A 22,465-nucleotide genomic window follows, 5' to 3' on the forward strand; every position below is an offset into this window, starting at 1 on the left:
ACAGCATACTGCACATCCATTTCCCCGTCTCTTGATGTCGGACACAAATTGTCGGACGATGGAGGTTCTCGCTGACGCTACTGGGACCGCCATCGACAGAAGTCATTTTTCAAACGTTGGAAGGGATCAGTACAACAACTACACGACGCACAATAATATTTATACAGGAGAGAAAAGGAAGAAAGTCGGCAAGGACCTGCCAGTTGACCTTTCCGAGGTTCGTGTCCATGTGCTGTGACCCCACCTCTAGGCAACTCTAAAGCCATCTTCATAGTTCACCGAAATCAAGCGGGGTGATATATACAGGGACCAGGACGTTCGTTACTCCTGGAAGTTGCTCTCCAATGGGAGAGAGTCAACCGAGGCTACTGTGTATCATGCAGAAATCAACATCACCGGATCGTTTGGGCACAAAAAATTCACTGTGAAGACATACCATGGACTAAATGCGATGAAGGTAAGAGTGGGACTCGCCGTTCTGTTCACGGTAAATTCAAGACCTCATTTTACAGGAATGGAGGCGAGATTTCTCGCGATGTTCTCAGGATTGGCAAGGGTAGGTTATGTATTCTTCTCATTATACCCAAATGACTAACATGTTTTGTTAGGAACATTCCGCTTTTTGGTTATAACGTGTCCTCGTATCCTTCACTAATATTTCATGGAGGTGTGTTGATTCGCGTGATGATTGCGACCTCTCGCTAACAGCTGTATTCTCAGAGCTTGTACCTCTGGCAAGTGTTGAAGCTCGACTGGGATTGGTGGGGTGTTTCTACATCCAGCTACTGAACGTGAGTGGTCCAAACTATAGCATCATTCATAGCTATTGTCGACCAATCAATGATACAGAAGCGCTTCGGATGTTCAAGGAACGAACTATGGGTAGATTCTAAGGGGGGGTTTCGTCGTGGACCAATTGGGCCTTTAGGCCGCCAATGTCACTTTTGGAGGGATGATGACCGCGACATTGAAATTCCATCCGACATGAAATTTCTCAAAGAGGAAGTCGTTTTCCGATACTTTTTTAACGTGCAGGACGATTTAATGCTTCTTTGTGTGCTTGGCTACAGCCACGTTAAGATACTGAAAGATATACCTGCCATTAACTACCCGCACGTCATTTCAAGTTTGACGAATTCGACAATTGCTTCCACCGAGATATGGCTGAGGACTCATTTCGACAAAGGTCAACGGATTGGGATTGGAGCGCAAAGGTAACCCCTCTGCCCAAAAAGTACAACTGGCCGTTCAAGGACTGACCTATTGTTAGGTTCCGTCTTATGGACGATCAACGCAAAATAGAATTATACTCTTACGGCGAACGAGAGTCATGGCTTTCACAAGCCTGGAGTGTTTTCCACGCCCATAACCTCTCAATGAACGAGGACTTATCCAACTTCAGTGAGTAACTATGGACGACCGTGACGACTGTCCTCAAGCTAACGTCGTCAGAATTCGTCCAATCTTTTTTCGAGCTCCGAGGAACACTACAGAATTCTGAACGCAAACAACAAAGACGCCAACGATGTGCACCCATCTACTTGATTCTCTTTTCTTTCCCTTCTCTCTGCTATCATTGGTCCCTTGACCTAACTGGCCAAACTCCGCTATCGCCAGACATGTGCAAATACCTTGGCCTTCCGTTCAAGCTCTCCCAGCCTACCAAAGCGTATGCTTTCCAATTCTCCGCACCCACCAAGATCTACAAAATCATTAGCGATTACCAAATTGCGAGGGGATTTGATCCCAAAACGACAGACTTCGCGCAACACCTTGGATGGCCCACCTTCAAAATTATACATCCTGAGAGCCGTTTCCAAGAAATTGTTGAAGGTAGACTTAGTATCTTCAGATGTGACCATACTGATGCAATATTTTGTTGAACAAAAGAGCATGAGGTCTGCACAGAATCAGGAGCTCAGTTACTGTGGCCTGTGGTCAGCGGTGTCCGGGAAGACTCGAAATGTGAGCTACTCGACTCGACTCGAAACGTGAACGACTGGTACTTAACATAAAAAATACAGTAGTTTCCGACTCATTGGACCTGTCTGACGGGAATCAAGTCGAAGGTGAAAGGACGATTTCTTTTCACTTCCGTCCACACTCATACTTATTATCTACGCATTCAATGTTGTCGCCTAGACTCAAGCCTCGAAAAGGATTCGGATGATTCCTTTTCGCTCGAATTACTGTTCCATGAGATTCAGGCCGAAGGTGACGGTGACTCTTCATATCCATGAACTAATATATGTCCATCCATAACTGATTCATACTTGTGCGTTCAGAATCCCCGACCACGTCCGACTCTGCGGACGACGTCAACCCAGCGGAAACAGGAAATTCCACGGCAGTTGGAGGAACAATTTACGTGAAATTTGCGCAAGCGGCGAATCTAGGATCCACCCAAATGTGTAAGGACCTCCTTGTCGGTGTCACCCACGCGTTCGAATCCTGAGACTGTATTTTTCAAGTAGGTATAGGGCATTCGTTAGTAGGTCCACTATTTGCCCCGTTCTTGCGGGTCGCATCCGCGAGTTCAAATCGAGGGAGTCCGTCGACCTTATTAGATGTAGACTGATGTATAGACAGTGGTTGTTCTGAACCCACCAACTTACCTCCTCCCAGACGGTGTCCAACGGAGGCTGTAGCGTGCAGACATTAGATGGCGTCCAATATCACGGCGAACTGGCGACAGAAGTATCACGACCATCGGACCGTATTACTACCCCTTCCTCCGTGTACGCACATAGGCGATGCAAAAAAAATTGGGACAGAGGAAAACTGTTCTCACTTCGCAGTGAACGCTTCAACACATTTGATGGCGCGTTGAAGAACCGCTCTAATGTAAAGTCTACCGTGACTACAACAGAACGGTCAAAACCTCAGTTGATTGGGCCCCTTCTCTCACTTGAGCATCTCAATGCTCATTCCAACTTGAGGACGTCCGCAAGTTTATTGGCTCGGAGTTACATTTCGTTTGATATTTGAGAGTCTAAGATCGCATCGACGAAGACGACTTGCTGCCTGGCAAGATGAACAACAGTGCTAGCAATGCTATCCAGACGCTCTTGCAAGGCCGCCGCTGCGACGTCGATAACAAGTCATTGCTGAAAGCCTACACAGCCTTAGTCTTAGTGAGCCGGAGTCAGTCTCTCGAGAAGAACGCCGCCAAAAAATTAGCTGGTGATGTTCTAGCGTGGTAACTCCTCTTGGAAGAATCAATCTTACCGACTGCTGATGCTACGCTTGCCACAAACGTCGGAACACCTCTTAAGGCAGATAGATTTGTAGACGGTGGCCCGGATGTAATACTATTGATAGAAGGTAGGACTAGTGGAGTCCGCATTTCTTTTTAGATATGGCAACAAAGATTTCGTGTACGAACACTACATTAGATGCGGAAAGTTCAAAGAAAATACTCAAGGTCAACCCCATCAATCTTCAGATTCTTCAAGAACTCTATGTCTGCACTGTCACCACCATTGCGGGCCGATCGACCAAGACTCAAATTTAAAGATATTTTCCTCAACGAACATGATGAGTCCGAGAGGCGTGACTCCAACATGGTCGAAAGCAATCCGGCCTGGAAACCACTCAGATATAGTTTGAGCTGCCGTAAGGAAGGTAAGGAAGTAACTCCTTCTTTTTGAGTAAGGGCCTGGAGAATGCTGTCTGCCGACAGTTTGGAGGACGCAAGGGTCACATCCAGCTTCTCTACATGTGTCATGGGGGAGGACAGTAATAATTGACTTATATCCACCTCAGGCCATGCACGAACGTATATCGATAGATCCCGTAAACGACAGGCGGAGCGTTCGAGTAAGCTGATCCATTGACCACAGTAATCGTTCAATATGAGAGAGGTCAATTTCGGGACCTCGAGGTGGTCCAGGAGTTGAGATAAGGGAATGGAAGGATATGATGAACAACTTAGTGTATGGAGAGATGGAAGGGATATACGAGGTCGAGGGTTTAAGGGGGAGTTTGATTCGTGGAGGGAGATGATATGTAAAAACTCGAGAGTTGGGCAACCAGCAAGAAATTTCAGAAAAGCATCGTCAAGGAGGAACCGAGAAGTCAGGTGAATGAGGTTTTTCCATGGTGCCGACAGGACGCTAGATAGGCATGTCCCTAGATCATTTCCCTCGATCCATTCGGCGGATCGGACTGAGGGATAACTACCAATAGCTTTCCAAAGGGTCCTGCAAACTTCAGGCGTGGAGCTGCCGATGTGATAAATGTGTACTTTCTCCAAGAGCGGAGCCGCTGAGTGTGATACGGGAAGGTTCAGGAGAGGCGATTGTGAACGAATTGGAACGTTCCCCAAATGTAGAGCGATGGAGCTCCACCGACAGAGATGTTGTATAAAAATAGACAGTACTGTCTCCACCAGAACGGTCATCTCTTCCGCTTCATGAAGATGATACACCCTTAACGATAATATCAAGGGGCAGGCTTTAGACCTCTCGAGCCATTGGCGAACCATGGTGACATGAAAATGCTTCGGGTTATCCAAGTTAATTGTCGACCAAAGAGAGGATTCATTCAATGCGACTGTTCGCCAGTGCTTGCAGACGCGAATGAGGTCAACGATTGGAGGTATGTCGCATTTCGGCCCAAAGTAGGCAGGTTGGAAGTATCGAAAAATGTTGATCAAGATTTCGGCAGGGATAGCATTGATCGCTGGAAGGATGGAATGCCCGTCCGAGGACATCCTATGGGTGTCAAGACGACCCTGCATTGCTTGGAGATCGCTACCAAACTAAACGGTGTTGGCCATGTAGTCAGCTCGATCATAATCAACAGATGTTTTAACTTTGTAGTACGTACCACGACCTGGTTTTCCATGTGCCAATAACCAACAGAATCGATGAAGCCTTGTTGTAAGGAGCCAGAGGCTAAGAGAAGTCTTCGAGGTGAAGGACGAGAAATGAGGAAAGGCGTCGGCGTGAGAAACGCCTTGAAAGTTAACCAATCTGCTGATTGAAAGCTTGCGATGACTCTTCGGCGCACGGCGATAATCGATAGATAGAAGTATAGACGGCATGATCATGAGTTCCCAGTACTGATCCTACAGGCTACTGTCTACAGCATGAATTTGAACCCTCGATTCAGTTGAGAGATCGGCCCGGTTCGGGACGGTACTTCTCCATGTGGCATTCGGACTCTGTGGCTTGCTCTGACCTCCCCGACTTGCCCCCGACTCTGACTCTGCCATCTTCATGATTCAAACAAGCATACCCAGAAGGTTTGAAGATCCTATCTGCTAGATGATATGGCCTGAATTCTCAAACCTCTACTTAGAATCCAGACCTCATGGGTTTCAGGGTGTCCGATGCTTGGACCTTTACTCAACTCAGTTACGGCCAAACTTGAAGCCCTTTGTTTAAGGAGCCTGTGCCACTACTATCTTCTCCAAACGTGTGCTGGTTCAAGCTGCTGACAATGGAACTCCACAACGTGGCAAGGTAATGTGGATGATTCGGTTAGGGCCAGGCAGTTGTTATAATTATAAAATGCACTGGTGAGTTGTGTGTCACTGTGTTCTGCCTGTCTTCTACTATAACCTCCTCTCGAAGTCTTTCCCCCCATGGCCATGCTTGAAGAAAACTTGGTACTACATGTGCAGGCACTGCAGGCTCGTTCCTCATTGAACGATATTACCAACAAGGCCGTGGGGGTTGGATTTACGACCGTTGATCGATCGTTCAACCCCAAGGAGGGCTCACCTCGTGTTAGCAAATGGGCTGCTGAAGGTGTTCATTCTTTCGATGTCGCTGAGCGCCAGAGGTTGGATGCAGGAGTTGAAAATTCTCCACACCAAGACCGTTTCGATATCGGGTTTCCGAATCGAATCGTTGCCGTCGGTGGAAAGATTTGCTTGGAAGTTCTGGAGAGTGAGCTCGACGCGCAGAGGGAGGTGTGTGTGTGGTGTTACTTTCTCGTATAACCTGAGTCGGCTGATAACCCGGATTTCTCTAGATCGAGGCGAAACAATCTTGCAAACCAACGGTGTTTATCCGCAGAAAAGATATAATTCTTTTTCGCCGCCACTCTCTTCAAGTATTTTTGTGCATGGATTCTCTGTATAACGCGATCTTGGGCTCCAAAACGCTACCACTGGAATCTACCGAACTTGCCCGCGTCAGTTATGATCCTGAACTGTATGATCGCCATGCTGTCCTCGTCTTGGTTGAGGAACTATTTCCGCCTGAGTGTAAAGGCATTGCCGCAAACAGGGTCTATTTTCGCGAGCTCGGTGTATTCGCTTTGTCACACGGGCGTCGTCTGGTGAGCACCCTCGCCCGGTAGCAATATTTAGTCTTGTCCTGAACCAGTATTCTAGCCAAAGTGTGCTGGACGGACAGCTTTCGTTTTCAAAATCTACCCACTTCCAGACACACGCCCACAAGGAGAGCTTGTTACCCTCGCCACCACGATCTTTCCTTTTGAAGGAAAGCCGACCATGACTGACGATCACTCCATTCTCCTTCGCGAGCCGGATTCCGCGGAGTACGAGCTCGTTGGTAGTAAGCTGCGTTTGCGTTTCCCGGATGTCCCGCAGGATTTCTAAGAAATGGACTTTCAACACATCTTTCATTCATCTGCACGCCTGGTGGACGTTCGGCCGTCGCTGACATTCTTTTTTCCTCCCTTTTTATCCTTTCATCTTTGTGGCATTCGTTGATGTTCACCGGGTTGCCCCCTGACATTGATCATAAGGTGTGCCTTTACGTTGCTAGAACTCCAAATATTCTGAGCTGATCACTTCCTCACTTTTAGGTGTGTATCAAAATATGCCTTCTGTTATGTAGAAACAAATGTACGAATATGAGCGGTACGTGGTAGACTCCTCATCCCCGAGCTGAATTGCTGAGGTCGGATTTAGATATGATTTTTTTCATGTAGATACAACCAAGGATTTGATATGATTGTGCTTTTCTTACGACCTAGTCTTTTGGTTCGCCTCCTACAGGTGCGATCGACATGGGAGACCATTTGGCCTCCATAAATGATAGATCAGGCTACAACCGGCAAGTGAGCGTTCCTACCCAAAAACATTTCAGCTTTCAGGCATGATACAGAGAATACATACCATAGCATACCCGTGCCACATTTCGTAGATGGTAAATGCAAAAAATACCGGGGTCCCCGGTGTCATATGCCATGCCGTTACGGACGAGCTTCCCGCTCTCACCTTCCTCTCGCCTCCGGGTCGACCGCATTGTTCAACATGCACGATGACAACAAACACTATTCCTCGATTCACTTCAAATGATCTCAGTACAGGTATCATGCGCTCTCTCTGAAGGTCTGAAGCGAATATGGGAATGTGCTAGTCACGATGGGATATAATACCTTATGAGGTACTCATCCTCACCCACATCATCAGCAGTTTTCCGGAGACCCCAGGCAGCAGCATCTTCATGGCCGCGACGGAGACTGAAGGAATTGAAATCCGTCGAACAACGCCTCTTCCAAAACTCCAAATATCACTCGCCTTGCTCATCTTCCATGCAGAGCCTGTAACCGCGACTGTCATCTACCCTTTCATCCCAGCATTCGTTCGAAGGACCGGTATTACCAACGGCGACGAGAAAAAGACAGGTTACTATGCTGGGATAATCGTGAGTCTATTCCGACTGCTTTTTCTCTGTTCGGACGTCCATGTTGATTGAACGATACAGGAATCCCTGTTTTTCGCATCAGAATGCCTTTCGGTTTTTCATTGGGGTCGTGCTTCGGATCGGATAGGAAGGAGGCCTATATTGCTGTTAGGGCCACTAGGGCTCACTCTTGCAATGTTGGGATTTGGTCTATCGAGAACATTCTGGCAACTCGTCCTATTTCGATGTGCTCAGGGCGCATTCAACGGAAATATAGGTAAGGCTGCACCTCATGCTCTGCGAACACGATCTAAAATTTCTCTCATAGGTGTAGTAAGGACCCTCGTTGCTGAGATTGGTGTCAAACGCGTGAAGAAGATACATTTTGAAAACCGACTCGTTACCATCAGATAACTGACGACACGAATATCGCAGACGCGTTTACGCTGATGTCACTCATGTTGACTATTGGTCATACCATAGGGTGAGTCGGTCCTTACTTTCTTCCCTTCAAAGCCGCTAACAGCGATGACAGACCAACTATGGGTGGACTTCTATCGGAACCTGCAAAGCGCTGGCCTAAAATATTCGGCAATGCATTCTTCACTGAAAACCCATACTTCCTCGCATGTGCAGCCGCTTCAGTACTCGCATTTACCGCATTCGTGCTCTCTTTCTTCTTTCTAAACGAGGTATATGTTTCTTCCTCTCCCTTCTCCTCAGTAATAACCCCTTCATCTCTTTCCCAGACTCTCAAAACCCACGTAAACATCAATCCCAACCGTGAACCATCCGAAGATGAACCACTCCTCGACCACCAAAATACGCCAGATCAGCAAAAGAAAGCACCTCCCTCCCTCTACGCCATCGTCACTTCCAACCCTCCTCTCCGCCGGTGCCTCGTCAGCCACGCCTTCCACGCCTTCACCAACATGTCTTATCTAGTTCTCGTCCCTCTCATATACTCCACCTCCATCTCCAACGGCGGCTTTGGATTATCACCTTACCAAATCGGCGTCGTCCTAGGAACATTCGGCGTATGTAACGCTGTCCTTCAACTTTTCGTCTGGAAGCCAATGCTAAAACACATCGGACCGAAAGAGATGTTTATCCTGTCGTATACATTTCATATGATCAGAGTTATCTTAATGATGCTTGCTAGAATTGCAGCAGCTAGAGCGGGGAAGGTAGATTGGTTCGTTTGGGCGTTGATTGCTATCCAGATGGCGGTGTCTACGTTGGCTGCTACCACATATAGTAAGCTGTTGTCTTTTCCTGTTTTCCGTTTCCATCTGCTTCCCGGTTACCTAATGGCTCCTTCACAGATTGTATATCAATGCTGATCGTGAAAGCGTCTCCGCAAGACGTGCTTGGGACCGTTAACGGCATTCAACAGATGATCTCGTCTGGTCTACGAGGACTGGCACCGACCGTTGCTTCCTCTCTTTTCGCTGCCTCCTTGGCCCTCGACTGGCGGCTTTCCGGAAGTGTTGGCGGTATATGCAGATACCTCGTCGATGTATTGCAGATCTTCCTGATTGGATTCGGTGTTTGGTATTCGTTGAGGCTTCCGCAATACCGACTCATTTAGACCTGTCCTACATGTTGTCGTGATAAACAGGTTTCCCTGTTATGTACATATCACCAGAGATGCTCATACAACCATATTGACTCTCATTTCGAACGGTCGACGTCAGTATCCGGATTCCCACAGGTGAGTTATGGGGCCGCCTACATCATGATCATATCGCAAACTTCGCGGGCTGGTCCTAGTTCCGTTGACTCTCTTGAGCGACACGTCTCATTCAAGGAACACTGGAAATACCTAATCCATAGATACAGAAATGGACGAAGCGATCTACTGCGCATTAAAAATTTGAGACCATCAAAATCGCTTTGGCTGACCTTGGAGTTGAACTCATACATGACTTCCGGTTCCCAGGACTCTCCCTCCCTCCGAGACGAATTCACTGGTCACAGTGGCAGGCTAGCCTACGCGCGCCCACTGACACCTTCATCTTTCGGCCAAAACCTATTACGAACCCAGGTCTTAGCGGACGACACACGCTCAATATCTCTCTTTGCCGTCCTTACCCTTGCATGGCAGCTCCCATGGTAGTTTAGAGGAGCACCGACAAACTTGATTCGGTTGGTTTATCACTGGTCTTACAGTTTCGCCGTTGATCTGTTTTAATCGTAAATCGTTGCGCCAGACTTTCAAGAACGTATCGATGCATGTAGCAATTCCAAGTTCCGAGTCCGAGGTACGAGGACGAGGCTGTTGCTAATTTTTCTGAGCTTCTTAAGGGTGAGAACTTATTTCCTTTTATATCCACTTTGACACCTTCTCTCACCGCAACCGCCATGTCGCCCCCGCTCCTCCCATGAAATCCTTCGCAATTTTTTCACTTCGCATAGTGTTAGCATATTTAGTATCTTTTATAGTCTTCAATATATGGCTACTTGATCTTCGTCTTCTGTTCCAACTTATCTGATGATTCTACGATCATCCTTTTGACCCTTGTGCTTCAGACCAAATCTCGGTGCCCGTTTTTCCACCTCCCCTATTTCATTTCCAACACTTCTCCCAGCGAGACTTCAGCGAGACTTCAAGAATCGTACCCATTTCTCAAGGCCCCGACTCGCTCGTTGCTACTCTTTCTCATCTTACGCGACGCGGATCTCAGGTCGAACGTTGGCCTTCTGGATGAAGATAATGGCGTCATTAGCGATAACAGTGCATTTTGAACGTAGCATGCAATTTTGCCGAAGAAAGAGATTGGGAAGAGAAAACCGCAGAGTTCGAATCGTGAGGTGCGTCTTTCATGTATGTATTTTCGCCTTTTCCCTGCTTACCCAGTTGAACAGCGCAGTGCTTGGTTCTACCCAAATGACTGGTCGCCTATCCTAATTTCCGTGATGGCGAAGGCTTTGGTTCAAACCTCAGCTTCATGCCCAACGGCAGCTCGTTGAGCTTCCTCTCAGCCTTCCATCCTTCTTGAAAGCCAACTCACCATACCAAAAGGGTCTCGCTATCGTACAACTCTCCGAACGAATCACCCAATGCGTTGTATGGGAAGACGATAAAGCTCAGGTCAACCATGGATTCCGACTTCAAGTGCCAAGCTTTCGTTTTTGGCGTCTTCCCGACGACGCTTACGTTCGATTTTCCTTCATTACGGCTCTGCTTTACATTGAAGGCGGCGAAGGTGGCCTTCGACTCCGTCCGACCGTCAATTTCTCCATCCTCAAGTTCTTCGGTTTCGAACAGACATTCAAGAATGCCTTGGCTGTTGAGCATGGGAATGGAACGGGTGGTTCAGACTTGACCGAAGGGCAGTCAGAGGTGGAGGTTAGGATTAGAAGGTTCTGTCTTAATCTCATGCCGAGTTGTTGAAGCATGGATACCATAGTATGTACGTTTCTCTCGGTATCTTTATCGCAAGCGATCCTGTCTTTTAATCGTTTCACTTCCTTCTAGGTGGTGATATCGGTTACCGTTTCGGTGCTTACAAGGAGTTCAGAGGTGCTTTACAGGCATTCTTACCGGCAAATGGCTTCATGTGGGAGGAAGACAAAGTAAAATACCTCCAGAAGCGGATATGGCGTTACCTAGGTCGAGTACGTACGTTTCCGTTCTCTACAAGTTCGACTATTCAAACTGATCGTTAAGAATTCTCTAGATGAACGCCAAAGCATACCTAGAGTATAACCCCACGAAGCCAACTGTCGTTGCCATTTCCGGTTCTGAGAATTCACCCAATATACCGCAGTGACCGCACTCGAAGTTATCGAGTGCGGTGCTACGTCGTCTCGCTCATTATTACAACCAGCAAGAGTGTTTTCAATCAAGTCGTTGAAACCGCTGCAGCGTTCAAATTGAAGGGAGGGTGTCTTGAGGTTATAAACAATTCGCTGCTGAGATGGAGTATCCTTACGTGGCGTGAACCTCAGGTCGAGCGTCGGCCTTCCGGAGACAGGGTTAACTGCTTCCATCTATTTGAATACATGCATTAGGATTGCTAACTACCATTGCCCTGTAGCTTACACATGAACAGTCTAAGGGGATGTATAGTATGCCTGTCCTTGGTGAAGATCCTCGTCACCTCGGACTCGGCCATGCCAGCGGTCCCCCGCTGGCCCACATACCCCAATGTTCATGTTTGGCTTTTGCGCGGCCGCCGCGCTGTTTAAATGTTACTCCTTACTTCCAAGGTACACCCGCACTCCGAGGTTTGGTTACTTAACCGTTGGTATCTATTACTAGATCGCTGCTGCTGAAATATCAAAACCTTCAATAGCTTCCAATGTTAACGGGGCAAAAAGTGTGCCCCATATCCAACGCATCACGTCGCCCACTCGAAAAAGAAATCTGATCATGGAAGGGGGACGACATCGACGGAGGAGATGGCCTACCTTGTTGGGTATACGCCGCTGAGCCGGATTGTGCGAAACCCACATCGTCCGAAGGGTGAGATATGTTTGTACATCCTGGACGCGGATACAAAGGAATTTACCGTCAATGGACATATACAAGTATTCAGATCGGAATGTTTACCTTCGGTCTCATAGAACAGCGAATCGAGTGAGAAAAAGTCGTTTAGTCCTCCAAGGTCTAGGAGAAACGACGTGCAGGTAAGTGCGAGCGTCAAAAGAGGGAGGAAATCATTCACTCACCGTCAACGTGGTCAGCATGATCATTTGAGCAGAGAACCGCTGTGTTGGCAAAAATAAGTCCCAGTGATTAGATCACAAAGTGAGTAGCCCACATTCTGAGTCATTTTTGACCATTGGCAAAGATGGTACACCTTCCGATTCAGCATGAACTTCATGCTGTCCTGTTCATAAAATATTGGATCAATAGAGAACGTCGGATTCGCTGGTCAGCTTACCTTCAACGATCTCTTGGAAGCGGTTCTGTGCGGGAACAACATCGAATATAGCGCATTGAAGAGATTGTGCGAGATCCGTGGTTTTGGGGTCGAACTTCCTCGAAATTTGGTATTCATGAATTTGTTTATAGACCTTGTTAGGCCAGGATAATTGGTAGGGAATCACTTGGAGGGATAGCTTGAAGGGAAGGCCAAGGTATTGGCACATTTCCGGCGAGAGCGGTGTTTGGCCGATTGGGTCCAACGACCAATGATAGACGGGATCAGGAGAAGGAAGGAAAATCAAGTAAATGGGTGTGTCGAGTGATTGGCGTCGTTGTCGTTTGCGTTTGGATTTCTGAAGTGCGCCTGTGAGCGTGATTACAGGGAAGACAAGTTCTGATGACGTTAGTGCAGAATTGGCGGTGTTCAATAGATACTCACTGTAGGTGCAAAGGTCCTCGTCGAATGTGATGTTGTGAGCGTGAAAAACACTCAACGCTTGTGGGAGCCAAGCAGTTCGTCCGCTGACAGATTTTACTTCTATCTTGCGCCGATCGTCTCTGAGACGGAACCTAAAAATAGATCAGTCAATGAAGGTGAATTCGACAGAGGATTCATTACCTTGTTGCTCCATCTGGCATCGCTCGTCTTTTGCCAAGACAATCCATCCAACTCCACCACCGTACATGCTCGATGAACGCAATTGCCGAGTTTGTCAAACTTGAAACGACGTGGGTGCGATTGTTTGTGATATCGTCAAGTCTTTCAGAATGACAACTATAAATAAGCATATAGAAAAGCCCTCGATCGTCTTGCTTGCTAGTGAGATACCGAATGGCGACATCTTCTTTAAGGAATTCCACGTCGGAAGGAACTACTATGACACAGAGGTGAAGTTGTTCCTGCCAATCACGACATTTGGGCCCAATTGGTCCACGACAGAATCTTCCTTGCGTAGGATCCATCCACAGCTCATTTCTTGAACATCCCAAGCTGGCCTATGTCATTGATTGGTCAACATTGTCTATCAAGGCTACATTGTCCACTCACTCTCAGTAACTCCATGTAGTATAGCCCCGCCCATCCCATTCAAGCTTCCATATGTGCAAGCGGTACAAGCTCTGAGAGTACATTTTCAATGAGAGTTCAGATCTCAGAATTCGGTGAATGAATATATACCTCCACTGAATATCAACGAAGGAACTGCCGACTTGTTGTAACCAAAAAGTGGGACATCCCTGGCCAAAACCATGCGTGTGGCATCGAAAGAATTCATAGCGTACCTACCTGAGCCAATCCTTTGAACATTGTGAAAAATCACGCCTCCGTTCCTGTCAAGTCCGATCATTATGAGTTTGCTCGGGACAGACCAACGGTCCACACCTACCTTCATAGCATTCCGCCTGTGTCGTCCTTCCCATTTGAACACAACCGCCAAGAGTAACAGACACCGTCCTTACTCTAGTGTATGTCACCCCGTTTGATTTCGGTGAACTGGGAACATGTAGTGAATAACCAGTTGTATATACCAGATTAATATGTACCTCAGAAAGTTCTGGTAGACTCCTGTCAACCTTCCTCCTGCCTCGTGTCTGAACAATGGCAGTCTGTAGTAGTTGTTATTCTGATCTCTTCCAACGCTCGAGATGTTGTTGTTGCCGATCTTGACTTTGGATGCACCGGTAAAGACCTCCATCGTAGAGCGGTTCGAATGCGTGATTGAGGGATTGAGAAACGAATGTAGCGATTAGCGTGGCGATGATATGGGATCGTGGGCCGCCTGGTGGTTGAAGACGAAGGGAAGAAACTTGCATGTCAAAATGCTATACAATATATAAGTATATATACTTATATTGTTGGCCTTTGACTCGAGATCGATGCGGTGTCGCTCCCCAGGCCTTCTCATCACACCACCGTCAGCTTTCACACCAGACACCAGTCGCTTGCCTTTCTTTGAGGTCGGGTGTCCACGCTCTCCTGTTTCGTCGTGATCCATGGCTGTTGCCATCTTCGCAGCATCACGTCTACTGCTGATTCAACTTTCAGCCACTATAATTCCATCATTTCTTCTTGTCATGTCGGATATGGATGCCTATGGCGTGCCATGAGTCCAGGGTAGGTGAGAAGAGAGATGATTTGAAAACCGGCTGCTTCAAAAGCGTATTATCATCTATCTGTGCAAAGGCCCAAGCTTGCTGATGTTCCAAGTCAAAAGGTGAAACTTCGGCTTGTTATCGGTTGGGACACGTCCATTGTGGCGGCGAGTGGATAGCGACATGCATCATGGCCCGTGACGCAAAAGTAATTTGAATACACCATCGCACCAGCATGTCGCAAAGTTATCGGCGGCCTTGTAAGCGGAACGTTTTTGATATCCTTATAATGCCCTTTTATAGGCTTTTTACGTCTCATCCGGCGAGTTATCCCTCCCGAAAAGCGGCATTTTACGACATGAATTCAATTTTTTACCCTTAAAACCTCCCTTAATTGGTACCTTGCTACAGGAACGTTTTATTATAAACCCCAATTGCCTGATTTTACCTTAAAATCCCTTATAAGCGCTTTTAACCAGTTTCGGCAACTTTGCGACACAGCTTCACAACCAAGAGACCAAGGGCCCCAGCTTGGGCAAAGTAGAACAGAAGGAGAAGGAATGGCAGCTCTCTGTGTCTTAGCACTAGACGGCTTGTAACACGTAAATCTGCAGAAATAAAAAAATAAAAAAAAAACACCATCGCCTTTGAGTAAACATGAAGCCTCTCTTGTAATCACCGGTAAAGGGTGAGGTATCGCTCGCGTAGCTCAGTGGTAGAGCATTGTACTTATGGGTTAACATCATCTCGCCTAAGCAGGATATGCAAGGGTCTCCGGTTCAATCCCGGGCGTGAGCATTTTGAGCTCTAAGCTGATCTTTTTTGGGATAATATATGAAAGAGAACCTGTGAAGACTTCTGTCTGCTCGTCGCGTACTAACTAGCGATCATGGATACTTACGTAACTGGCAAGAAAGTCTGAACGATTTCTTCAGTCTACAGACGTACAACGTTACTTATGCCGACAAGAAATTTTCGGTTCTGAGACTATTTGCCTCCAACTTCAGAATTCAAGGCATCACAGAAAACTTATAGGTGGAACTCCATGTAAAGTCTCTGTCCGGTCCATCTTAATAAAACGCAATAAGCACCTAGTCAAGGAGAGGAGATTACGGAAAGCAGGTTTCACTTACAGATCTGATCTACGCCCCACTCAGGCGTATTAATGGCATCAACATATCCTTCTTGCTCAATCGCTACAGCAGACCAACTAGTGTAATTCTTACTCGGGCCTCCATGGACTACCTTCCTAGGAGTGTTGAGCCAGAAAGAGGTGTACACCTGGACAGCCGGTTGGTTTGAGGTTATGTCAAGTCTACGTGATTCCAGTAAGGACAATGAGGGGGAAAAGCAAGTTCGAAAAACAAACCTGATCCCAGACTTGTCACTCCAAAGCGACGTTCCCGTCCTCGAAGACACATTACGGTCGTAAATCCAGCAATGGTCATATCCCTGACATCCCGGTCCACAGAGATCCTTCGTAGTGTTCCACCTTGCCCCGATCTCCTGTTCATTTCGGAAGTCGAAGGGAGTACCGGTAGCTGAGATGAATTTACCGGTGGGGATTGCGTTTCCGTCGAGATCTACGACTTTGGAGGAATCGACTTGGAGGTGATGGGACAGAATGTCGTTGGTACCATCTTGGAAGGCATCGAGATTCCTAGAAGATGTGCTTAAAACCGGGTACTATGATACACATGTGACTTTCCCCCCTCACCAATAGATATGCTGCGTGAGCATGATGGGCGTCTTCTCGGTAGCAGTGGCGAATACCGAGGTCTTCAGGGAACCTCCATTGGAGACTGAATGTGTTGCCTGAAAAGAAATAAGGGAAATGAGAAAGTGATATCTTTGGGGAAGACCTGATTGGTGCATACGAAAGCGGTAACGTTTCCGGGGAACCCTTCATCAGCGGGGTCGACATGCTTGTACGTTACACTGGTCGGAGACCGTGAGACGATGGTCCAGTTCCGTCGATCCCATCCGAGGATACCGCCATGAAGAGTCACCTAGACACAGCATTATCAATATACACCGTCTCATACGGAAGGAGATGAAAGGTTTTGCATACTTGACCTAAGTAAAACAAGTGAGCTCGAGCTTCAAGGCATTGGCAATGTCATACACACCGTCATGATCATTGGTAGGAATTTGGTATACACCGGGACCAGGGGGCTGCGCATATTTGGTGATAGGAATAGAAAAGGTTCCTTTCGAGCCAGACGAGAAGAGTTGAAGGGGAGCTGAACTAAAAGGGAAAACACACTACACACCGTTCTTCAACCTGTTCGCATAGCGGCCCACGATAGGATTGTATAGACAGACATCAGTTCCGGAGAAGTCGTTGAAGGGTGAAGAAGACTTATGAAAACAGGATGGTTGGGGTCTGTCAATAAGTTGGTCTATCTTCACATTAGCAATAAGGCCAGATTCTCAATTCTCGTATGGGTACTTACATTGTCGTCATAACCCAAAATAACGTCTCTTGCTTTCCCGTTCCGGTCCTTGACCCAAAGCTCAGTCATGGTTGCGCCAACTGAAACGAATTTCGCGGTAATGGAACCATCAGGAGCTGAGAGAGTAGTCACGTCGAACGGCTATAGAAAGGCAAGTTCGATGTCAAAGCCTGTCTTAAGTTTTAACGAGCATTCAAATATACCCAAGCCGGTTCAGCAGCACGAACGAACGACAATGAGGCCAGAAGGAAAGTGGCGAAAGTAGTCGACAACATGATGGCGTAAAATCTTCCTCCTTCCGCAGACAAGCTGTTAAAAAGAGCCTTTGTCGCGACATAAACGGGAAAACGTCGCGTTTATGGGGATGTTTGAGCGTGCCTTGTTCGACGGCGGCTGGAAAATCCGATGACTTTCCCACGACCAAACTCGAACGCCCTTCTTCCTCTGTTCTCACAAGCTCTCCTCATGTGTGCAATTAGAAATCTAGACCTGCATTGTAATCATTTGAAGTATACGAGAATTTCGAGTATTTACTGAGTTATTATGATGTCTTTTTATATACGCGTGGCACTGTATAAAAATAGAAGCTGACTTCGAGTAAATCTGTATCAGCCTGTACATGATTCCCCGTCGGGCCCGCACACTACGCTGGTACGTGTAGCATCGTTGTTTTCATCGGAGAATGCCCGGTTCATCGAATGTATAGCTTCAAATAAAGGGTTATATTCGGCGAGTTGGTGATAGCGAGTGTCTGTCCTCCTGAGAGAAGGCCCATAGAGTCCATGAAGCCATAATGATACATTGTGGCATTGACAAACATCAAACATCAGCACCAGAACCACCGTGACCACGGTGTTCGTCAGTCGGTATAGACCCGTACCCGTGGCAGTACGGCGTTGGTAGGTACTGATACGGCATGACTTGATGAGTACAGCGACCATATGCAACCTGAGTTGAATGGACGAATTCGCATGACATTAATGAAGTGGTTCACGAAACTGATAAGTTGCGGTACTTACCATTACATGCGGATGATGAAGATGGAAGGTTGAGTTGATGAGTTGCGATATAGTACTGAGTTCAATTTCGTTACATTTTTGCGCTCGGGGGGAAGGTTAACACAGTCTGTACCTCAGAAGATGCAAGCACACTGGATCTCATGATGATTACCATCGTTGTGCTCGTCCTTCACCTCTGCTCCATGACCGCGAGCGGGGGGGCCGAGAGTCGTCCCATCTTCGGTCGCGTGTTCGATGCGCTTCTTCGACGTCCCTCCGATTATACATATCTCCGTACCCAGAAGAATTATGAACTCCTCCGTGTACAGTGCTGGGTGTTTCACTACCCTCCATTTCACGCTTCCTGCGCCGTATGAGTGCTAACGCGCGCTCCCTTTCTGTTGACTCCCTAGCTATCCGGGCGTTGACTTCTGGAGGATGGGAACCGTTCATGACAGGAGTAGGTTTCTGGTATGACTGTGAAGGACGAGTCTTCATGGAGGAGGAGGAAGCAAGTTGATGTGTTATCGAAGTAAGGGGGTCATGTAATGACTTTCGGGCACTATCCCGCTTCCTAACAAGAAATAATCAGTAGATATTGGTTACCTTCAGACACAACGACATACCTCCGCTCCTCATTTTCATCGTCAAACACTCCTTGTTCCCGATTCTTGTTGGAATACCATGGGTTCAGATCCTTGCTGGATGGTGCCAAAGCGAACCCTTTCTCCGATTCGCTTGCCGTTGTTTTCTTGTTGACACGAACGGCAGCAGTGATAGCGTTCTACGATATTAAGAGGTTCAGAACACGGATATTGCACAAAATAAAAGATTGGCTTACCTGCTCCAAATCCTCAAAGAAATTTATGTGACCACCAGAGGTCGAGATAGACGGAGCCGTAGGTGGTCGAAAATCCTCGTCAATCTGTTCTTTCTTCTTCCCGCTTGGCCCTCGTTTTCGCAGAAGATCTATGCGAGCCTCAGAATCCTACAGCACAACAAAGTCTTGAGAAGATTATTCATGTAAACCCTACTTTGGGACTCACCGCCAGCATCAGGCGACCTTCCTCCTTGGCCTCTTTCAACTTGGCCTCTTCTTCATCTCGACGAACCTTTTCGATATTATCCCGTCGATACGGATGGTATGATTTGTGATGAGCGATGTTGAGCTTTCCCATTGTTGATGGCGGTTCCGGGGAATGTTGTAGTCATCGAGCGTGACAACAAGCCTCAACAAGCCACCAGCTTACGCTTCACCTGTGAAGTCACCCTCTCATCCCCCATGGCCACTCGACCGACAGTAAGTTCTCTGTAGACCTATGTGTTTCTCATATGTTGACACGCTTGCAGACAAAACTCCCCGCAGGTGCCAACCGTATACTATTTGTCAAAAACCTGAACTACCAAATTACCGGAGAGGATTTATACGATTTGTTTGGACGGTATGGGAGTATACGACAGATCCGGATAGGGAACGAGAACAAAACTAAAGGGACTGCATTTGTTGTTTTCGACGACGTTATGGACGTGAGTTCTTTCCAATCTGTTTTCCTTCCCGTTCTAAACTAGGAGTTGTCAGGCAAAGAATGCACTAGAACATTTGAATGGATTTCATTTGCAAGAGCGATACATCGTCGTACTATACCACATGCCTGCAAAACAGGATGCCGCTGCTGCAAAAGCTGATCTGGCCCGTCGAGAGGAGGAGTTGGCAGCCTTGAAAAAGAAGCACGATATTGGAGATGAATGAGGACTACTTGGCCATGTATTTCGTCTCTTTCCTATTGTTGTGCTGTATCAATAATTACCGTCTGCTGCTCAGGCACTTAGGGCTTGATGAAACGTCGTGAGAGAGCATATGAAGTTGGAAGAAACAAACTTTTCCGAACCAGTATATTGACCTGAATTTGTGAAGTGTCTTGGAAGTGTCATAACGTCAACTAGCAAACGAGTCCAACTTGCAACAGGCCCTGGTTTCATTTGACCCCGAACCCGGAGTATCAAATCTAGGGTTGAACTAGTACCACCATCTGCCCAGGTCCCCCATGGCAAGTAGCACCAGCTAAACTTCACCGTTTTCTGCCTAACATGATTCCTGCTGTTCAACTAGGATATCAGTCTACTCGCCTTGCGGACGCCATTGAAGACATGCAATTCCTGTCACTCCGCGTTCCCTCCGAACCCCAATCCCACCATAGAAAGAATGGATGAATATCTCTCTCAACATCGCAACCGTCGCCCGTCATATAAGGAGCTCACCGGGTTGAAGTACTGCCTTGACTCCGCCAAACAGGACCTCAAAGCATACACCGAAGAAATCCAAAGGATTGGGAAGGTGTTGCAGGAGCTGGAGACTAGGAAGGGAGTTTTAGCACAGGCGACGTCACGAATCGAACAACTCCTTCGCCCATCTATTCTTCGCCTCCCGGTGGAAATCTTGTTGGCCATCTTCTATATCTACGTTGAAAATTCTGGAAGGAATGAGGGCAAATCTTGTGCTCACCCTGCTCTTACTATCGGCCGCGTGTGTTCGCAATGGCGGGATGTTGTGTACTCATCTTCTGGCCTTTGGTCCGAGATCTACGATGAAGAGATCCCGTCATACGACTCTACCAGCGGTCGGCGTTTTACCCAGCTCTGTCTTCGCAACTCTGGGGAATTACCACTCCAGATATCGTTTCTGTCCCATACTCCCGAAATGCGGGAACCATTTCTCGAGGTGGTCAAACATAGCCGCCGGTGGAAGCACGTGACGGTTGACTGCTTTCCAAGTTATTGCGACTTTCCAGCCGATGTTCCTATGCTCGAGACATTGACTCTTACCGGACCATCCCATCGGAAACTACCCGCCATCAAGGTTCTCAGCCCGGCCCTACGCAGGCTCAGGTTATACGATGAGCTGGGAGGTTCGTTTCGTTTCGACACTAGCTCTCTGACACATTTTTCCTTGGAGAACGTGATCGACTTCTTTACCTTTTTCAATATCCTCGAACGCTCGCCCATGCTTACTACCCTTGAAGTAGAAAGGATGACATTCCGCTCGTCAAAGACCCTCGATTCTCCCTTGTCTCTTCCCCAATTAACTTCCCTGGCTATCCGCGATCTAGGTACTCGCACATCTCCCGTGTGCTCATTTTCCAACAATATCGCGGTACCTCAACTCACGAATCTCAGCATCGCTGGCAGATCAGATTACGCCCTTGGCCTTTTTGATCCTCAAATCACATCGTCCCGAGCGATCTCTATCTCACCTCCACCGCTCACCTCTTTGACTCTTTCCTTCCTCTTATTCAATTGTGTTCAGGATCTATTCGATATCCTCACTCCTTTCAATGACACTTTAACGAGTCTGAGCCTCGTTATGTGCTTGCTCGGCTCTAGAGGAGAATGGGACGAACTCCTGAGACGGATGACCTTTCCTCAGTCGGACAGGTTGTTGGAAAACTTGAAGGAGCTGGAATTTGGATATCGTCCGTGGACGCGGGATTACGATACTCTCTTTCTCGATATGGTTGAATCGAGGTGGCGGGTCGACAACTTGACGTCGAGGTTGTTGCGACTACGCGTGGCGTGCAGCATCGACAGCGACAAGATGGGTGTTGCAAATAACCTTTCTGTACTTTCAGAGCAAGGTCTTGAAGTGGATATTTATTCCTCAGAGACTTAGACTCGCGTGAGCGGCACGAAAAGCAGCATTACGGAGCGATGGGATCGTTCGGGCTTTTATCAATCATGGACTCGGAGTGGCCCACATCTCCACTCTTGGTTCACCTTCCCTGGTCGTTTTTTTTACCGATGGATCAGTAGCGGTACTCACCGTGCCCTATGATCCTCGTTTTCTTTCTCTGTTTCCTCTTTGTTCCTCAACTGGCGGCTCTCCGATGGTATTGGCAAACCAATCTCCAGTAGCATATGCAACGACTTAGTAGTTGATCGTTTAGTATCCGTCGTGGCACCCTAGTCGGTGACCCGTCGGACCTCATCCAATTTCATGTAAAGTAGTAGTATTCCGACGAAATACGTACACCTATCTACCTTACTCTACATAGCCATTGGGCATCTAGATCGATGGGATGAACGAACTCCGTATTCATGGAGGAACCTTCGGAGGGACCATTGCCATCATTTTCGACAACCTGGAGAGCAACAACCCTATTAAGAACTTCGTCGACAGCGTCGGCTATGATTACGCCATGGGCCATAGCCCTATTTTCCACATATTTCGTACCGACAATAAAAACAAGTCCAACGAGAAGACATCACACCCTCCTTTCGCGCTGTCGGAGGTCTCTGTATGAACGGTTGATGTGTTGATACGAAAAGCCAGACCTTGAGCTGGAAAAGATTGGTCACCACCGATTCCGCCTCAAGAAATTCGGTGGATATATCAAGTTCCGCTGAAAACTAAGAGATCGACATTTACAAATTCCCTTGGTC

The 22,465-nt window shown here is 47.4% G+C and overlaps 10 protein-coding genes and 1 non-coding gene across 11 annotated transcripts; 8 read left to right on the top strand and 3 right to left on the bottom strand.

Moving 5' to 3' along the window:
* Nucleotides 1-34: 34 nt before the first annotated feature.
* Nucleotides 35-2,578, top strand: E1B28_011755 (uncharacterized protein; the record flags this gene model as incomplete). Its single annotated transcript, XM_043156805.1, has 13 exons — nt 35-217; nt 275-457; nt 513-556; nt 609-667; nt 721-791; nt 850-1,214; nt 1,271-1,401; nt 1,453-1,833; nt 1,891-1,965; nt 2,025-2,069; nt 2,143-2,220; nt 2,286-2,411; nt 2,472-2,578. 13 exons carry the CDS (start codon nt 35-37, stop codon nt 2,576-2,578), a joined length of 1,848 nt encoding a protein of 615 aa, XP_043006617.1.
* A 678-nt stretch (nt 2,579-3,256) lies between these two features.
* Nucleotides 3,257-5,063, bottom strand: E1B28_011756 (uncharacterized protein). Its single transcript, XM_043156806.1, has 2 exons — nt 4,831-5,063; nt 3,257-4,762 (listed from the first exon to the last, which is right to left on the bottom strand). The coding sequence occupies exons 1-2, from the start codon at nt 4,846-4,848 to the stop codon at nt 3,407-3,409; spliced, it is 1,374 nt and encodes a 457-aa protein (XP_043006618.1). The 5' UTR covers nt 4,849-5,063; the 3' UTR covers nt 3,257-3,406.
* A 159-nt stretch (nt 5,064-5,222) lies between these two features.
* Nucleotides 5,223-6,574, top strand: E1B28_011757 (uncharacterized protein; the record flags this gene model as incomplete). The annotated part of the gene is made up of 6 exons (XM_043156807.1): nt 5,223-5,248; nt 5,305-5,359; nt 5,491-5,524; nt 5,580-5,920; nt 5,983-6,291; nt 6,347-6,574. The coding sequence occupies 6 exons, from the start codon at nt 5,223-5,225 to the stop codon at nt 6,572-6,574; spliced, it is 993 nt and encodes a 330-aa protein (XP_043006619.1).
* An 853-nt stretch (nt 6,575-7,427) lies between these two features.
* On the top strand, nt 7,428-8,021 carry E1B28_011758 (uncharacterized protein; the record flags this gene model as incomplete). The annotated part of the gene is made up of 3 exons (XM_043156808.1): nt 7,428-7,628; nt 7,689-7,884; nt 7,936-8,021. The coding sequence occupies 3 exons, from the start codon at nt 7,428-7,430 to the stop codon at nt 8,019-8,021; spliced, it is 483 nt and encodes a 160-aa protein (XP_043006620.1).
* A 44-nt stretch (nt 8,022-8,065) lies between these two features.
* Nucleotides 8,066-9,198, top strand: E1B28_011759 (uncharacterized protein; the record flags this gene model as incomplete). The annotated part of the gene is made up of 4 exons (XM_043156809.1): nt 8,066-8,091; nt 8,143-8,299; nt 8,357-8,864; nt 8,933-9,198. 4 exons carry the CDS (start codon nt 8,066-8,068, stop codon nt 9,196-9,198), a joined length of 957 nt encoding a protein of 318 aa, XP_043006621.1.
* A 1,809-nt stretch (nt 9,199-11,007) lies between these two features.
* E1B28_011760 (uncharacterized protein) lies at nt 11,008-11,383 on the top strand (the record flags this gene model as incomplete). Its single annotated transcript, XM_043156810.1, has 3 exons — nt 11,008-11,023; nt 11,089-11,228; nt 11,291-11,383. The coding sequence occupies 3 exons, from the start codon at nt 11,008-11,010 to the stop codon at nt 11,381-11,383; spliced, it is 249 nt and encodes an 82-aa protein (XP_043006622.1).
* Nucleotides 11,384-15,272: 3,889 nt separating this feature from the next.
* Nucleotides 15,273-15,372, top strand: E1B28_011761. The gene has a single exon. It is a non-coding gene; the product is annotated as a tRNA-Ile (tRNA).
* A 212-nt stretch (nt 15,373-15,584) lies between these two features.
* E1B28_011762 (uncharacterized protein) lies at nt 15,585-17,305 on the bottom strand (the record flags this gene model as incomplete). Its single annotated transcript, XM_043156811.1, has 10 exons — nt 15,585-15,643; nt 15,708-15,889; nt 15,944-16,234; nt 16,292-16,389; nt 16,452-16,583; nt 16,610-16,650; nt 16,704-16,822; nt 16,879-16,976; nt 17,031-17,171; nt 17,234-17,305. 10 exons carry the CDS (start codon nt 17,303-17,305, stop codon nt 15,585-15,587), a joined length of 1,233 nt encoding a protein of 410 aa, XP_043006623.1.
* A 200-nt stretch (nt 17,306-17,505) lies between these two features.
* On the bottom strand, nt 17,506-19,239 carry E1B28_011763 (uncharacterized protein). The gene is made up of 5 exons (XM_043156812.1): nt 19,075-19,239; nt 18,870-19,016; nt 18,655-18,812; nt 18,050-18,602; nt 17,506-17,978 (listed from the first exon to the last, which is right to left on the bottom strand). The coding sequence occupies exons 1-4, from the start codon at nt 19,204-19,206 to the stop codon at nt 18,197-18,199; spliced, it is 843 nt and encodes a 280-aa protein (XP_043006624.1). The 5' UTR covers nt 19,207-19,239; the 3' UTR covers nt 17,506-17,978; nt 18,050-18,196.
* A 71-nt stretch (nt 19,240-19,310) lies between these two features.
* E1B28_011764 (uncharacterized protein) lies at nt 19,311-19,778 on the top strand (the record flags this gene model as incomplete). Its single annotated transcript, XM_043156813.1, has 3 exons — nt 19,311-19,328; nt 19,379-19,555; nt 19,608-19,778. 3 exons carry the CDS (start codon nt 19,311-19,313, stop codon nt 19,776-19,778), a joined length of 366 nt encoding a protein of 121 aa, XP_043006625.1.
* A 295-nt stretch (nt 19,779-20,073) lies between these two features.
* E1B28_011765 (uncharacterized protein) lies at nt 20,074-21,695 on the top strand (the record flags this gene model as incomplete). The annotated part of the gene is made up of 2 exons (XM_043156814.1): nt 20,074-20,076; nt 20,139-21,695. The coding sequence occupies 2 exons, from the start codon at nt 20,074-20,076 to the stop codon at nt 21,693-21,695; spliced, it is 1,560 nt and encodes a 519-aa protein (XP_043006626.1).
* Between the last annotated feature and the right edge of the window lie 770 nt (nt 21,696-22,465).

The sequence above is a fragment of the Marasmius oreades genome, chromosome 7 (assembly GCF_018924745.1).
Source record: "Marasmius oreades isolate 03SP1 chromosome 7, whole genome shotgun sequence".
NCBI lineage: Eukaryota > Fungi > Basidiomycota > Agaricomycetes > Agaricales > Marasmiaceae > Marasmius > Marasmius oreades.

What these genes read in the sequence shown, in the direction of transcription:
- E1B28_011763 (XM_043156812.1), bottom strand. Translation starts at nt 19,206, where the DNA reads ATGGGAAAGCTCAACATCGCTCATCACAAATCATACCATCCGTATCGA. An exon ending in AAGGTCGCCTGATGCTGGCG is followed by an intron (nt 19,017 to 19,074) that starts GTGAGTCCCAAA and finishes GTTGTGCTGTAG; the next exon opens with GATTCTGAGGCTCGCATAGA. An exon ending in TCTTTGAGGATTTGGAGCAG is followed by an intron (nt 18,813 to 18,869) that starts GTAAGCCAATCT and finishes TTAATATCGTAG; the next exon opens with AACGCTATCACTGCTGCCGT.